Below are 17,550 nucleotides of genomic sequence, written 5' to 3' on the forward strand. Positions count from 1 at the left end.
TATTTAGAACTGTATTTTGCCTGCTATTATACTGTAAATGTCTTTGGTGGGAAATAGGTGATCGCCATTGAGTTGAGCAAAGACGATCTTGCACAGGACAGGAGAAGCTTCTGGGTCCTTTTAGAGTTTGGACTGACGTTTCCATTGTCGGGAAAAGACTGAATGCAAAGCTTATCTCCCTCTGCAGGTTGTGTACTCCTAAACTCGTTGGAGACAGAGGCGCAATTAAAGGGTTTTGTGTGTGCACAAGAATTATGGCCACAACACAAAGCTGAACGAGGATCCAGGAAGCCACCCCAATGTTAAAAACTGTCCTAAAGAGCTGATAAGTGGCCGATTTACTGACGTCACTGGCCTTTAAAGACAGGATACTACCACAGACTCTGAATAGTTTACAGGTGCAGAGATGGAAAGCAGCACTTTCACCACGTTGCCGTTTTTGGTTGTTCTCCTTTTCAGTCGGGCGTGTGATGCTGAGGAAGCTCCAGAGACTCTCTCCTGTCAGGAGAACCAGGAGGATTTTGATGGCTCTTGCTACGAGTTTGTGGACCTCCAGCGTTCTTTCCTCACCGCACAGGGGTGGTGTGAGCAAGGTGGAGGTCACCTAGCCTTCGTCCTGAATGATGAAACCCAGCAGTTCCTTCAGAAGCACCTGGATCCGGGTATAGACTGGTGGCTCGGTCTGGCTCCCGCTGCTCCAAACCTCACACTTGACTCTGCTGCTACAGAGGGTGAGAGATGTGGCATCTGGACACGGAGTCCTGAATGATGTCTGATGGCTAGAATGTATTGAGTTGATTTGTGTTTGAGTACAAACTGGAATAAAGTTCAGAGTAAATTCACAAAATCAAATGCAGCTGCTTTCTCATTAGACAGCTTTCATTTACATTTGAGAGATCTGTAATTTATTTGTTTACTTATTTGTGAGAGGACTGACACATTTGGATGCGTCCCTCGAGCAGCAGGGGTAATGAGATATTTATTTTCATCATTCAGTTTATCAGTATTTCAAAGGGCCTATCATCATGTACATATTTATCTTTATTTCCCCTTTGCAGAGTATTTATAACTGCAACCAATTGTTATATTTTATGACCCTTAAACTAGATAGCGTCTTGTTTTATCCTCTGTAGCGATACTCTCAAATGCAGATCTTTTTTTCCCTTGAATATCAGATTTCAAAGTGGATATGTGATCAAACCAAAAGCGGCATTTTCTTTTTGTCCCTTTCTCAGTTTCCCTCGCTTGGCTGGATGGCTCAGATGTCAGCTATAGTAACTGGGTGAACGTGCCAGCCGCACAAGCATCATGTGGACATATCCTGAGACGTTCAGGCTTCCAGTGGGAAGCTGCAGGGAACTGTAGTCAGGAACTCAACTTCATCTGCCAGTTTGGTATACACTCCTTAGTAAAACAGTACAGCAGTTAAGGTTGCAAAGCTTCTGCTCGCTCTGCATATTGAATTCTTGGTATTTCCTCTCAGATTTTGGCAGATCTATCGCATGTAGTGGACAAAATACGACACTGCAATGTGGTTCTGGTGAAGTTGTAGCGATAGACGACAGTTTCTATGGCCGTAAAACAATTCACTACTGCCGATCCAAACATTCAACCTCGCCCACATCCTCGCAGGAGGAGTGCAGCTGGATAGATGTGACGGATTCTATAACAGGTAATATTTTGTTTTTATAGATACGAAATCCAAATGTAGTGATTAATAAAGACTTCCTGCACTAATAGGGTGAGTAAAGGAATGTAGAAATATGTGCATATAATTGATCATAACTTGTCATTTACTTGGTAGAAATTATGGGAAATTTTATTTTATGACATATTTGTTTCTACAATAAAATCAGTGGAAATATATTTGGTAAAAATTGCTCACAAACTATGGCCCCCCATAAGAGCTGAATAGATGCCCTGAGGTAACGTTCACATTTGTCTGAATTGAGGATTAATTATGCACCAGGCGATCAAGCGGTTACTAAGCAAGGTTCTATCTTAAGGTTCTATTTATTGTTAATACACTTTTATAGAGCTATGAGAACCTCTCATCAGGGTAAATGTTTTTCCAATTCAAACAGATGAAACCTTTTCAGTACGTTCTTCTCTGACATTTCGTTCCAGCCCAGTGCCATGGTCTGCCGGCTTGCCAGGCTGCGGTGGATCTGAGTGCTTTTGGGGAACCATGTCCTTTGCTGGGAAGTTACTTTTCTGTAGAGTACCACTGCAGACATGGTGAGATTAATTCTGGCAACTTCTGATATTTTCTTTATGAAATAATACTTAAGATCTTTTTTCTTAAGTAGAGGTGTGAACGATGTAACTTAAGCCATTTAAATATTGATTGTCTATTGTTTAATTACCTTACAGAGTTTGTTGGTTTACTGATGTTGCATGCCTCTTCCTGTATATTGCACCTGTTTTCCCATTCATTTCCTTTTTCCACCAGGGCTATGTAGCATTTCAAGCTAATAGAATAATTCAGTCTGAGAGAACATCGCCTCCACCCTTCCAGTCTCCCTGGAACCACTAACCCTAACCCTAACCCTAACCCTAACCCAATAGGTCAACTGAAGATGTCATTTCCCCTAACCCTCCGCACTGCCATCCCCCACCTGGACCAGAGGGACACGCATGTGGGAATGCTGTTCATTTACTACAGTTCAGCATTCATGCAAGTGTTTCTCCAAAGCTCTTCACCAAGCTCAGCAACCTTGGGCTCAACGCTGCCCTCTGTGTTTGGATCCTGAACTTCATGATGAGCAATCCCCGGGCTATGCAAGTGTTGCCCCACATCCTCCACCCTGACTCTCAGCAAAGATGTAGCCCCCATTCCCCCCAAATTGATTGATTGATTGATTGATTGATTGACAGAACTTAGTTTAACTGTACTATTTGTTGTAACCTGGAAAATAAATGTACGTCTCTATTGTAATTTCCTCCCAGGACTCCACCTGCTGATGAGCAAGCTGGCGGCCATCTTTGATAACGTCACCATCACAGTCAAGTGGCTCCTTCATCCTTTTCAAGGAAACCTCACATGCACACTGAATGCAGGAGATGGCCACATTATTGATTCATACAGGCCAGAAGAGTGAGTAAGATGACCTGAAATCAAAGAAAGAAGTGCAAGTTTATGTTCATTTGACCTATTTTTGTTTTACTTCACTTTCAGGATGGAGAGCACAGTGATACACAAATTCAACCGTCCTGGTGTTTTTACCGTCGGCGTGGAATGCAGTACCAGTGACTGGCATGTCACAGTGCAGAAGACCATAGCCATTCAAGAGCCTATCGGAGACTTTAGCGTCATTAAGTGCTATAGCAGGAATATATCATCAAACAGTGCTGGATGCAATGTAATGCATGGCAGTCCTGCAGAGATCCAGGTCACGGTGGAGACAGGTGAGTCAATATCAACACTGCAGGGGAGAAATACTCCCTAATGAATACACTAAATACAAAATACTACAACTTCTGTTCTTTTTAATCAGGTACCAATATCACATACATAATTCAATATGAAGGCCATTTGATTGCAAACCTGTCTGTGGCCAGCGGAGTCACGCCCCACAACATCACACTGAATGTAAGTGTGATGGAGACTCTTGGACTTGGCTGCCACAACCTGACTCTCGCTGCCTCTAACAGAGTCACAGACCACACAGTGTCCACTGGTCTGGAGCTGTGTCTGCTGGAGCCTGTCAAAGGCCTGCAGGCCACAGTGATAGCCGAGGACGACCACTGTCCAGACTCGACCGACCTCATCATTGGCGTTTCCCTGGAGCGAGGAGCGCCTGTAGAGCTACTCTTCACCCTGACTGGAGCCGGGAACGCTCTCTCTGAGACCCGGGATATGCTTAATGGTAGCTCACAAGCTTATACATTCTCCAGCCCACTTCAAGGTACGTTTGAATATTTGAAGGTATATTATAAGGAAACAGTCACACAAGTGCTCAGTCTTCTAAAATGTGGTATTTTATTAAAGGATTGCTGAAGGTAGAGGTTAAAGCCACGAATGCCCTTACTGCCTTGGATGTGGACGTGGATTTAGGCACTATACTTCAGGCCTGCCAGAATTTCTCTGACAAGTCTCCCAATGAATATGGAGACACAGTACGTAGAAGATTAGTGTTAGAGTTTTGTGACCTGTGGACAAATCTATTTTGCTGTTTGTTTCTGTTGCAGCACTAATTTCGTTTACATCCACAGAGGGATGATAACTCCACCGACTTGGAAATAGTTGCTACTCCAGACAAGTTGTTTGACTACAATAAGAGTGTTACACTGAACATAGCCGGAGTGGAACCCAGCAAAGGACTGGCGTTTGAATGGAAATGTAGTACGTACAATGATTAATTCACCTCTGAGCATTAAATGCGTCAATTCACTTCTTAGTGAACACGATACACCTGTGCGTTGTGCTACTATGGCACAATGTCCCATGTCAGATGGTAGATTTTGTCCAATGCATCGCTGATTCCAACCCGGGCAGCCATCTCTGCTATCTCTGAACCATCTGAGATTTCTCTGCAGCTGAAATGAATCCCAGTTTGTGGCTGACTCATCATTGCTGCTATGTTTTAAACAGTTGGATTTGGTTATTCCATCCAATCACCAGTAATGGAAAATGAAGGAATCAATGCATTCCATCTGCACAAGTGTCCAACTTTCATTTCTGTGTCAGAGTTTTCTGGTTTTTATCAGTACAACTGAGTGAGCAGAACCAGGAACAGAGCACACAGAGATTTCTGGATAGGATGGAAACAATAAAAAGACAAAATCTCTAATAACAGGAACATGGCAGGAACATGATGGCACATACGCATATTTGCTGTGTCAGACAGGTGGTCACTCATTGAAACAAGTTTTAAGATTATTATTTGCAGAGTTGTGACACCTTCTATTTATTTTTTTCCCAAGCCTTAAATAATCCATTTTGACGCTGTGATCTGTTCAAGGTTCTGCTTTCATGTCTATCCAAACAGGAGGAAAATGCAAATGCAAAAACAGAACAAATGATGAAACTCACCTTATTGAAAAAGACTGCCTTCCAAATCCTTTTGATTTTTTCAAGTATGATTTAACTGTGAGGAGAAAGACCTGGTTCAGAAAATGGATTACAATTGATTCGTCTTCAAAGTGTATCACTGTTACTCCAAAGGAATTCCCAGACGTCACCATCAGGTAAACAGTCAGATACACTCACAATGATTATTCTGACAGGCTGACAGGCAACAGCTGGACAAATGCATCCGTTATAGTCATGTATCTACCCTTTCTCTTGCAGTTGTGAGGATTGTGCTTCAATAAATGTGAACAGCGATGTAAAGCTCAGACTGCGCTGTGTGACAACTTGTCCAGATGTCCTTTGGTACATGGAGGATCCCAACCCTTCAACGGTAAAACAGTATTTAAATATATGTTAGACTCTGGCATGAGAGACTAATGTATCCAGCAATTATTAAATGTGATTTTTGTTCTCTCAGGATGACCTAAACAAATGTTACTCCAGAGCAGGAAGACGCTCACTTATTGAGAAACAGAATGGAAGCACTGACTATATTGTACATAGCCAACATCTGAAAGAGTCAAGGGACACAATGCACAACATCAGCGTCATTGCTTATGGTGAGCTTTCATCCCATCGACAGTCAGAATGTTCGATAGATAAAGATCAGTGTTAGCTGACATACAGCTATTGGAATTTTTATCATAAAAATGGCAGCTGATGTAATGTAAATGTAATTATTTTTTTACAGGCAAAAAGGAGTCACATTTTGCCAAGTACACTTTTCCCATACCGGGCCCTGGACCGACTGAACCAGCTGCAACTGGTGCACCAACAAGCCCCGGCCCTCCTTCCTGCAGTATCTCACCTCCATCTGGAACAGTTCTCGATGCTTTTGACATCACCTGTGAAGAAAATCCATTCTGCTCTGCCGGTTGCGTTTATTGCTTCAAAACAGACACAGGTGAGAGTGTGCACTGGTGCTTCTGAATTTAATTAATATAAAAAAGGAAAAAGAAATAAAAAGAAAACAAAGAGAAAGAAAACAGAAGTGTGTAAACGTGATTTGCAAATGAAAGAACAGTGTAGATGAGGGTTTCTGCGTATTTCAGGCCAACATCTGCGCTGTGGTAATGCTGGTGATGTGAAGGCTGTGTATCTTCCTCTTGGAGACGAGAACAACAATTACACCTTATCGATTGTGGTGACTGTGAAAAATGGCAATAGTGAAAAAGTCACTGCAATGCTCTCAACTCAGGTTAGCAATGTCTAATCATTAGAGACATCGTGTTTTACCTGAAACGTATTTGAAATAATTCAGAGTGACTCTTTACATCGAGGTATGGGAGCGCAGCGCCAGCACCTCTGTGGAGGATCTCCAGTCTGCCGTGGAGGACACTGTGAGTCAGTTAGAGCAGCATGGTCTCCTCTCTGGTGAGGCTCTGGGGCAAATATTCACGTCAGTGTCCGATATACTGAATTCAGAGGCTGATGAAGATCAGAAGGACGCAAGGACACAGGTAACCGGGCGGTGTTTGGGAGGCTTGAGGTGAGGCATTAGAGCACCGTGGTGTTAAGTGAGGACTTTATCCTCTTTCAGCTCAGAGAGCAGATGTTGATCCAGATGGCCACGGTTCTGCTGGACTCACCAAGCAACACAACTAAGGAGGTGCAAGCAGCGGCTCGAGCTGTGGCTGGACTCACCCTACGCTCAGACGAGCTCAGTCCCACCGCGCAGGTATAAGACAGGTCACTTTAACACTTCCATGTGAGAAATGTAAGAAACCAGAACCTTATGTCCTTCTGTCATTCCTGCCAAGGGATTCTTACCCCCCCCCCCCCCCCCCCCATCACATTTACTGTAATTCTGTTTTTGTCCACTAGATGTCCCCTGACTTTTCTGTCTTCCTCCATGACATGATTGTCCAGTCTATTCACACAGCTGCTGCCACTGTTCCTCACAAGGGCCTAATTACAGCCCGACCAGGAACAGAGAACTCCCAAGTGAAACTGCCCTCTTCGCCTGAGGAGGACAGATTTTTATTTTATTCAGAAATGAGTGAAGTGGGATTGCCTAAAACAAAAAACTATTCTATGTTCAGGAAGTTTTAAAAAATATATTCATACATAAAAAATACATTTCTGATGCTTTATTTCCTCTCCAGGAAGAAGCTAGTTCTTTGTTGGTAGACCTGAGCTCCTCCCTAAATACGTTCAGCTCTGATTTGGACAGTGGAGATGATGGAGAAGTAGTGCAAGCAGCGACACCAATAGTTGAAGCAGCCAGTAATATTTTAAATGTTTCATCAAATGTAAGGATATAGCTAAAATCACTGTTGTCATTAAATCTGCCTTCTCCAAAGTCCCTAATTAAACAAGATCATTTTTGTTTTCTTCAGAAAAAAGTCTCAGATTTCCTTCTCACTGGGATAAATAATGTTCAAAGTGCTTTGCTGCAAAATAAAAAGCTGAATGGAGACCCTGCCATCATTGATTCTGGACAGATCATTGTGTATGCCAACAGGTAAGGGATCAATGATGCAAGTTAGAGCATGTACAAAACAAACTGACTGTGGCTGGCTAAAATTAATCAAATACTTTTACTTCTGCTAGAGTTTCTCCAGAAAATATGCAAATGCTGGATATAAACGTTCAGAGGACCAGCTCCTCCAAATTCTCTTTTCCCAGCCTGCCTGCTCATATCATATCTCCAGAGGAACCGGTGGATGTCAGAGTAAGTGTGTGCATGTGCATGTAGGGATAAACAAAGCAAGTGTGGGCAGTATAACCTACACACGTCAACTTGTTGCTTAAAGGCAAAAGTCTTATCAGTTACAAATTTGCTTCCTTATCTTTAAAGGTTGTCTTGGGTCAGTTTTAGAAATTTCCATTATGACCGACAGGATGCGTAGAACTGAATCGAAAAGCATTCGTTCTCAAATTTGATGAAGACATATACTGATTATTATGCTAATAATTTGCAGATGATGAGTTTTGAGACAAATCCGCATTCTTGGAAGGAGGACAACATCACAGGAGCTGTTGGATCTGTCTCTCTCGCCAGAATGGACGGCACCGTCATCCCTGTAGAGAACCTGCTTGATGAGATAGAGGTAATATTTGCCTATGTTATGTTCGAGTTATGTTTGACTTTGTATAACTTTGGTAGATTGTTAAGATTGATTTTTTATTTTTTTATTGTTTTAAAGATTCTCCTGCCAAGACCTGATGTGGGACAGGACAACAGCACAGTCCTGGATCTCGCTAATTTCAGCACATTGATAATTGACATACCTTCACCAGACGTAACACTGGTGCTGAAAATGGAGCCATCAGAAGACATTTCCTTCTTGCTGTTCCTGGGATATAGAGATTATCCAAACAACGAGAACTATGTAGCCAAGACGCAGCTCCCTCTGCAGAATGCCACAAGAGGTAAATCCACTAGGATAATATGATTGAGTTATTATCCCGAGTCAGTGGACAGATGTAGGCGGTGAGTATTGATTAGTGATATTAATGTGGTGAGTGGAGTGCAGTGGTATGTGCGCATTAACTAAGCATATTCACCATATCATGGTGATATCATTTGTTGGATTTGAGTGCTTTTTGTGCTTGAAAATATCTGTCATTTGAACACAGAGGAAAAATATACCTGGCTGTTGAGTCCTAAAGACAGAACAGGAGATTCCGGCGTGCACTACCTCGTTTTGAAACCCATCGTTGAAGCCGGCGTCAAATCGATCAATGCCACGGTCGTTGTGACTTCAATTGCTGCTCAGTGCAAATTCTGGAATGAATCAGAGTCTTTTTGGAGCCAAGATGGCTGCAGGGTGGGTCAAATGTGAACACAGGAATTGCATCGATAGATACATCCTTGAAAAGTGAGCTGATCTTTTTCTGATTTCTTCCCCACACAGGTTGGTCCACTCACCACACCTCTGGTCACTCAGTGCCTCTGCAACCACTTAACTCTCTTCGGCAGTTCTTTCTTTGTCGTGCCAAACTTGGTGGATGTGTCACGCACTGCAGAGCTGTTCGCTACATTCACCAATAATCCTGTGGTGGTGTGTTTTGTTGTGGCAATCTTTGCTGCATATCTCCTGGTGGCTGTGTGGGCACGCAGGAAAGACATCCAGGACTTAGCAAAGGTGATTTTTCCAGGGCTTAGCCCACGTTGTAGTGTTGATATTCGGATTTAACTACACTGTGGTACGTCCATATTTTCCTGAATCACTTAACGACTACTGAATTTGAATAATATTCAAGCAATGATTCTGGTTCTGTGAGAATGTTTTGAACAATGTCCTATAATGATTTAAATACCTTTCATTGTCTCTTTCATCATTGATTCTTTGCCATATAACATTCATCAATGAATTAACCAGTAAAAAAAATAAAATATTTTCAAACAATACTTTAACCCTCACTTGTAGGTCAAGATAACAGTGCTTGAGGACAATGACATCTTGGCAGAGTATCGATATATGGTGAATTTTAGCACAGGCCATCGACATGGTGCAGCCACCTCTTCTCAGGTCAGTGATGCCCATGGAAGCCGAGCGGGACTTGGGAACTTCAGCCATCTTTATTTACCATTCTTTTATTTTAGGTGACAATCATTCTACTGGGCACAGAAGGAGAAAGTGAGCCCCACCACCTTACAGACCGCGAGAAGCCACTGTTTGAGAGGGGTGGGGCGGACATCATTCTGCTCACGACACACTTCTCCCTCGGAGAACTGCAGCGCATTCGGCTGTGGCACGACAACTCAGGAGAACACCCTGCATGGTACGGCAGATGACAAAATGAATGAGGAAATCTAAATTAACTTGAGTTGGTGCTAATATTGTAGAAATAAAATTACAGGTATGTCAACAAAGTAATGGTGCAGGATCTGGAGACTGGTCAGAAGTGGCACTTCCTATGTAACTCCTGGTTGGCTTTAGATGTGGGAGACTGCACTCTTGACAAGGTCTTCCCAGTTGCTACAGAAATGGATTTGAAAAGGTTTAGGTGAGAGTGATTATCGATCTAGTTTACCTGAATTTCAAATTCATCATTGATTTATCATTTGTTCTGACTCCAACTGCCCGTTTTTCAATACTTTTAGCAACCTCTTCTTCACGAAGACAGCCAAAGATTTCCGAGACGGACACATCTGGTTCTCTGTTATTAGCCGGCCTCCTTGCAGCACTTTCACACGTGTGCAGCGAGTGTCCTGCTGTTTTTCACTGCTGGTGTGCACCATGCTAACAAGCATCATGTTTTGGGGTATCCCTTCAGACCCTTCTGAGCAGACCATGGACCTGGGTGGGTATAAAAAGACATTAATTTAAATTACTTTATCATGAAATCTAATATTTTTATGAAGATCCATCTTAATTTTCTATCATGCACAATGAAAATTAAATGATTCCTGGTTTACAGCACAAGCACAATAAGATTTTAATCTAAATGTAATTTTCACTGAACTTTTGCAGATACTTGTATTTGAAAAAATGAAGCCGGTCTCATTAAAAGTTACTTTTAGTAACATCGATTTAAACTCACATTAAAGTATATGGTTTACTTTGCAGGTCACATAGAGTTCACTTGGCAACAAGTTATGATTGGCATTCAAAGCTCAATCATCATGTTTCCTATCAACCTCCTTATTGTGAGTATCTTCAGAAATACTCGTCCTCGAGAGAAGATCGCCAAACCAGACGCATCTAAACAGGGAAAAACCGGCAGAGTTTCTCCCTCACAGACTTCTTCTCCTCAGAAAGAGCTGAAGGACATCACAACAGTCACTGTGATGAAGGTGGGGAAATGTGACATTATTATGATTATTCAGATATCTAGAACAGCATTTCAAATATCTGAATTTCAATTTCAACCCTTTCACGCACGAATTATGATACTCTCAGTCAGAATATTTTTCAAAGTGTTTTTGCTCATTTTTAGGCATAAAAAAAGACATGTTTTGAAAATAATTGTATTGTATAATATTATGTATAAATATAGAAACATGCAAAAACTTTGTGTTACATTCTAAAAACATAAACATGAAGAATTTTCAAGGATTACAGCAGTAATAATGTAAATGTAACTTATAAATTGTGGTTGAAATGTAGCCAATGATCCATGACGTACAATTCATGTGATTTATCATAATTTCTTGCCAATATAAAATCAATACTAGAAAAATGTAGCAATTGCATAAGCAACTTATGTCAGCCATCTTGGAGTCAATCTTGGAGTTGAAGTAATAGCTATCCACTGCAATGACCTCTGCACATGAAAATTAGATTAATGATCATAACAAATCTTTTTAAGATTTTAGAACTAGTAGCAATTTATTTTTAGATGCCAAAGTCATCATTGTAGCTATAATAAATGTTAATAAGGGCCACCTATTCCAAAATATGATGGAAGTATATATCTAAATCATATCATTGTTTATTAAATCAGTATTTGTAAGCAAAACTACTTCCTTTGTTTAAGATATCTAACATGTTTTATGTGGATTCTCCATTAGGACATAAAGAGAATTGCTCAGTCACTATCTAAGGCCATGAAGCGTCCTCTGCCTGACCTTGAGATCCAGCCTGGTCAGCAGGTAGACATCAACACTCTGCTGTCTCTGGTGGAGGACATCATCAGGCAGCAGAACCGGGCCACTAGAGACTTCTACACTGACAGCTCCAAGGGGGAACGCTCTATGATCCTCAGCTTAGGTGCTGTAGATCTACAAGGTAAATTAGCACCATAATCCTTTATTTTTTAATATATTGTATTCCCAATTTTTATTGGCTGGGTCAATTCGTCAGATTAAAAAAACCCCGTAATATTTCAACAAATTGATAAATGATGATTCAATACGTTAGAATAATTTAAATAAAATAATAAAATAGGCCAGTTGATATATTTAAACATTTAAAATACTGCATATCATACCGTTGGTAATTGGAAATAATATCTGTTCAGTTGAAAATTGAAAAGTAGTTTTTATATAGCAAATAAAACACCCTGAATGAGAATTATTTGACATCACAGCTGACTAATAATGATTATGACTTGAACAGAGAACAGTGTGAGTGGCAGCCTAGAGAAGTCACCAGATGAAGCTCAGAAGAAGAGCTGCAACAGCAGGTACCTGTACAGGCAGCTGCGTCATGTTGAAAAGGAGCTGGGTTTGCTAGGACCTTCTCGTTTTCCAAACCCAGATAGCTTCAACCGCGCCATGCAGCAAGTTCAGGGAATGAAAGCTCTCCTGGAGTTCAGCCTGGATGGAGCAGCAATCGATGGCTGCCCCAGTCCAGAGGAGAGCATCCATGGAGACACGGCCAGAAAGGGCTGTCAAGGCGGGCTGCCATGGTGGTTTGTGTTTGTTGGATGGACACTGGTGATTGCGACTAGTGGTGTGTCAGGATATTTCACCATGATGTATGGGCTGACATACGGGAAAGACCGCTCTATCAGCTGGCTTATCTCCATGGTTGTCTCCTTCTTTGAAAGTCTCTTTATCACTCAACCCCTGAAGGTGAGCACATAAGGTGCACAAAATGAGATATGCCTCACATATGCACTTTTCAGAAATACCTATACTGTATGTTTAATACACCATTCACGGATTTAGGTTCTGAAAATCTCCTTTCACAGGTTCTTGGTTTTGCTGCTTTCTTTGCTCTTGTTCTGAAGAAAGTGGACCAGGAGGAGTATGGAGAACCTCAGATAGATGCCAGTCTCAGAAACACAGGTGAGTGTGGTTACAGTTTTCCATTTGAGTCGCACTGTTTTGTTTTGTTTTGACCTCCGCCGAGGAAGTTATGTTTTCACCTGCGTTGGTTTGTCTGTCTGTCCGTTTTCTTTCTGGTAACAACATAACTCAGAAAATTCTAGACAGATATTGATGACATTTTCAGCAAATGTTGGGAATCTTATCAGGAACAATTGATACAATTTTGATGATGATCCACAAGAGATCCTTGATTCCTGATCACTTTGACATTTTTGGTAACAGTGCAGTCAATGGCGCTTCAAAATGTGTTCCTCAATATCTCAGTTGATTATTGGCGGATGTTTATGGAATTTGACACAGTCATGTAGGGTGGGCCCCTCTATCATACCACTGAATTTCATCTGGATCTGATCCAGAATGAGGTCAGGGAATGCTTTTTAATTTTAACATTGAAAACCCCATTTACGGATTCAAAAATCAACTCTGATTCACTTTTACTTTTCACGGTTGGTGTATAAAGATACCAAGAACAATTTAGAACCTTTTGATGATGATCCAGATCACCATGTGGACGGTGTGAATCCAATTCCGAGGGGACTGAGCTGCTTGGCGGAGGTCTGCGCTCTGTGAGTGCTTTTATAGTTTAATGTCCCTTCCTCAGATGATGCTGATGCTGTTCGCGTTGGGAGAAGAGACAGTGCCTGTAGTTTCTATCAGCCCCCACCTCCCACTGACATCGAGAGGATGAGAGGCAATATGATTAAAGAGCAGAAAGTTTTTGCCCTCATAAGGGAGATCCTCGGTAGGAAGACACTTTTGATGCATGACACATAAATATAACATATTACAACCTGAGATGTGATAATGACCTTGCTTGTGATGCAGCCTATATGGGATTCATGTGGGTGCTGCTCCTGGTGGCATACGGCCAGAGGGACCCCAACGCTTACTTTTTGACCCAGCACATCCGCCAGAGCTTCAGCAGAGACATCTCAGACAGCATGAGCATTACGCAAGTGTTTAACTGGGCTAACAGCACCCTGCTGAGCAACCTGTTCGGGGAATACCCAGGTCAGTGTGTGTTGGAGTTATTAAAGGCTGTACTTGACTGATTTACATGAATTACCTTTACATTTGCAAATCTCTAATGTGTACTTATGACACTGTGGAAATCACATTATCTTATTCCTTTGCTCTTTTTATCAATAAATATATTGTAATCCACAAAACAAAATCTACTTTGGATGGTAGCATTTCTATTTTGTAGGACATTTATTTGCCATTTACCCTAATTAAATATCTTAGCTCCAAAATAACAGCAATTGTTATAGAGGATTGTGATGATGATAGTACTACTACTACTACTACTACTACTACTACTACTACTACTGCTGTACTCTCAGCTTGTCCCTTCAGGGTCACCACATCATATCAACCTTCTCCATTTCACCCTGTCCTTTGCAGGTGATGATAACAGTCTGTTAAATGATTTTCAAGTACTTTTGATGCTGGACTGTATTTGACAAATTTGCACGCTGATATCACCCAAACAGTTATTTTTAATCTCCAAATAGCAGCATGTAATTGTAAAAGTATTAGACCCAAATATTCTGTATACCGGTACTTGCAATACCTCAAATTGATCTCTCACTTTTTTTTTTTTACCTTAACTACGCTACATACACCACATCAAACGTGTAGTATTTAGGTGATAAAATACCCAAGTCCTTGCATTTGTATTTTATGGAGTGACTAGCAAATAAACTTGACTACAAATCCGTGACAGGATTCATCACAGACGGAAACTCCAAGCTGGTGGGTAATGCTCGTCTTCGCCAGGTGAGGGTGCATAACGCCTCCTGTCAGCTGGCACCCTTCGTGCAACAGTCTGAGAAGGACTGCCACGCACCATATTCCTGGGAGTTGGAGGACGTGGGCTCCTATGGTCCAGGCTGGAGTCCTCCTGTAGGTGACAACGCCTCTCAGAACCTTCACACCCCATGGAAGTACCAGTCCCAGGGCAAACTCAGGGCTTACCCCATCTGGGGCAGTGTCACGCTCTACAGAGGTGGAGGGTTCGTGATGGAATTGGGCCCAGATATAGAACATTCCACCAGGTAGGCTTCAAGAGCCCACTGAGATGAACTCAAGTTGTTTTAATAGCAAATGAATCAACAATTTTTATGTAATGAGAAATCAGTATGAGACGTTTTATGAAATACAAATATTTGTACTTGAGAGGCTCAAACTCCAGGACATTGTAGTGGGAAAATATCAACATTAGAACTAATTAATGAAAGCGACTGTTAGTTGCAAGCTTGTTGTTCATGAGATATAACCAAATATCTTGTTTGTGTATTCATCCAAAATCAAACTTTATATTTGTGTAACATTTGACGGAAGTCAATATTGCAGTTTCAGTTTTGTAGAAGATATTTTTGCCTCTAACTAATAAATATTCTTAAATTGTTCTTAAGCAAACAAAACTGTTCAAACTGCACATCACTGACACCAGGCAGAAACGGTGCTTTGTTCTGGCATCAGCTGACACTTGTGGTTTGAGGTGTGATATTGATACTCCTATAATTAAATCAGCCCATGCGGTGAGCTGGGGGGTGTCGCCCTCCTCTCGCCCAGATCCAGCTGGCACAGGATCCAGCAACACCCGAGACCCACAAGGTGGATAAGCGGCTGTAGATGAGACAATTTCAATCGTCTCATCTACAAAAAAAAAAAAAGAAAAATATGGATGTCTGGATAATTGAATGATGTCGTTCTCTTCATAGAGCCCTTCAGTACCTTCATGACAACACTTGGTTTGACGCGTACACCCAAGCCATCTTTGTGGAGTTCACCGTGTACAATGCTAATGTCAACCTCTTCTGCATTGCTACACTCATGCTTGAGACCACAGCCACCGGTTGGTAGGCGCTGTTCAGCTATCGTGTGAGAGCTGCGCAGCAGCAACCGTTGAATGAACCGCGCCGTCTGTCACTTTCTTCCAGGAGCGTTTCAGTTCCGCACTGAGCTCCAGAGTGTGCGACTGTACCAGTCCACTGGTGGGCTTCACATCTTTGTCGTGGCTTCTGAAGCCATTTACTTCCTTTTCATCATCTATTACATGCTTGTCCAGGTATAAAGCCATTGTAACTTGATTTTATTGTCTTTTTTTTTTACTGTTGAAGCTGCTCACCTGAATCCCTTTTCCCTCCCTGACAGGGAAAGCATCTGAAGCAGCAGAGATGGACTTACTTCAAGAGTAAGTGGAACTTGCTGGAGATGGCGATTATAATTCTCAGCTGGAGCGCACTGTCTGTCTTCATCAAGAGGACTTTACAGGGAAAGAGGGACATTGAATACTACCAGAACAACAAAGACCAGTAAGAAATTTATTTTAAAAAACAACCAGTGCAAGTACCACAATTCTGTGAAAACTAATTTTGTTTATTTATTGGTGCCAGCAGTTTAGGCCACAGGACTTGGGGAAAGTTCAATTAAATCTATTCACTTTGTTATTTTATATTTTCTGATCAGAAAAATACTTGAGCAAGTCAATGCAGCTCACACCCAATTTTAACCATTCAATATAAATAAAAACTAGCATTAGCTCTGCTCTGTCTCTATCACTTCCCTATCCATCTCCTTGTTTTTTGACTCTCCTCCTACCTGCCATTCTCTCTCTCTCTCCATGTTCAAGAGAGCATAAGTAGGTCGACTATCTTTTCCTTCATCCCTTTCACTAGATTGTGGAAAAACGTCTCTGTCCTCTGACTCCTCTCACACGCTGTCTCTAGATACGCCAGTTTCCATGAGACAGCCAAGGCTGACGCAGTGCTGGGCTATCTGATTGCCTTTCTGGTGCTGTTGGCTACAATCAAACTGTGGCACCTGCTGAGACTGAACCCAAAGCTGCACATGATCACGGCCACACTGCAGCGAGCCTGGACTGATATTTCAGGTTTCCTGGTGGTCATGGCCATCATGTTCCTGGCCTACTCTATAGCCGTGAGCAGTTTCCCACACTTACCATCGACATGCTAGACACTATAAAATTTAACAAGTTCAAAAGGTGGTTATTAACACAGATGTGCACTCTCAACTATTCAGTCTAACCTGATGTATGGGTGGAAGCTCTATGCCTATCGGACTCTGCTGGACTCTGCGATGACAATGATCAGCCTTCAGCTTGGCATTTTCAACTATGAAGAGGTTCGTTATGAGATTATTACTTCTTCTAATCCCAGAATGACATGGTTATGTTCCCCATGTTTTTAATTTAACTGCTTTATTTGAAGAATGTGTCAAATTACATTTAGTTTGGTGTGGCCTGCAAAATATATTATGTTCAGGTTCAGTTCAGGTTATATAAACATTGGCATTGACAGAGTTAGATGCTTTCATATTTCGAGTTATCACTGTACCAGAGTGTATTCAGACCTTCTTCTTTGTATGAATTCCTCCTGATTCTTCAGGTTCTCAACTATAATCCGGTGCTTGGTGCTTGCCTCATCGGCTCCTGCATTGTGGTCATGACCTTCGTGGTGCTGAACCTCTTCATCTCTGTCATTCTGGTAGCATTTAGTCAGGAGCAGATACATCACGAGGTAACACATTCATTATTTGTCTGAAATGTCGTGACAAAATGTACATTTCATGATTATTCATGCATATTCTCCACTGTTTCCGCAGCCATCCGAAGAAGATGAGATTGTGGACCTGATGCTGATGAAACTGTGCAGCTTGTTTGGACTGAAATATAAGAAGCATGGCGGCGAGTGCATAACTGAGAGGCCAGTTATTTAATCCGCTT

General features: G+C 41.7%; 1 protein-coding gene across 1 annotated transcript; it reads left to right on the forward strand.

Moving 5' to 3' along the window:
* The first annotated feature begins 406 nt into the window (after nucleotides 1–406).
* Nucleotides 407–17,543, forward strand: LOC137894006 (polycystin-1-like protein 2). The gene is given in 40 exon segments (XM_068739467.1): nucleotides 407–740; nucleotides 1,236–1,394; nucleotides 1,484–1,672; nucleotides 2,128–2,238; nucleotides 2,950–3,097; nucleotides 3,179–3,408; nucleotides 3,498–3,908; nucleotides 3,992–4,142; nucleotides 4,218–4,345; nucleotides 4,992–5,190; nucleotides 5,294–5,405; nucleotides 5,493–5,634; nucleotides 5,766–5,978; nucleotides 6,127–6,281; nucleotides 6,364–6,534; nucleotides 6,615–6,752; nucleotides 7,180–7,326; nucleotides 7,414–7,538; nucleotides 7,628–7,748; nucleotides 7,999–8,127; nucleotides 8,224–8,449; nucleotides 8,657–9,165; nucleotides 9,451–9,552; nucleotides 9,627–9,805; nucleotides 9,884–10,030; nucleotides 10,128–10,327; nucleotides 10,594–10,820; nucleotides 11,538–11,754; nucleotides 12,085–12,542; nucleotides 12,662–12,758; nucleotides 13,402–13,542; nucleotides 13,626–13,811; nucleotides 14,527–14,857; nucleotides 15,527–15,660; nucleotides 15,746–15,873; nucleotides 15,960–16,120; nucleotides 16,535–16,745; nucleotides 16,848–16,949; nucleotides 17,213–17,344; nucleotides 17,430–17,543. Coding segments are annotated over 40 exon segments (7,515 nt in total).
* The last annotated feature ends 7 nt before the right edge of the window (nucleotides 17,544–17,550 follow it).

This window comes from Brachionichthys hirsutus, chromosome 1 (assembly GCF_040956055.1).
Source record: "Brachionichthys hirsutus isolate HB-005 chromosome 1, CSIRO-AGI_Bhir_v1, whole genome shotgun sequence".
NCBI classification, from domain to species: Eukaryota; Metazoa; Chordata; class Actinopteri; order Lophiiformes; family Brachionichthyidae; genus Brachionichthys; species Brachionichthys hirsutus.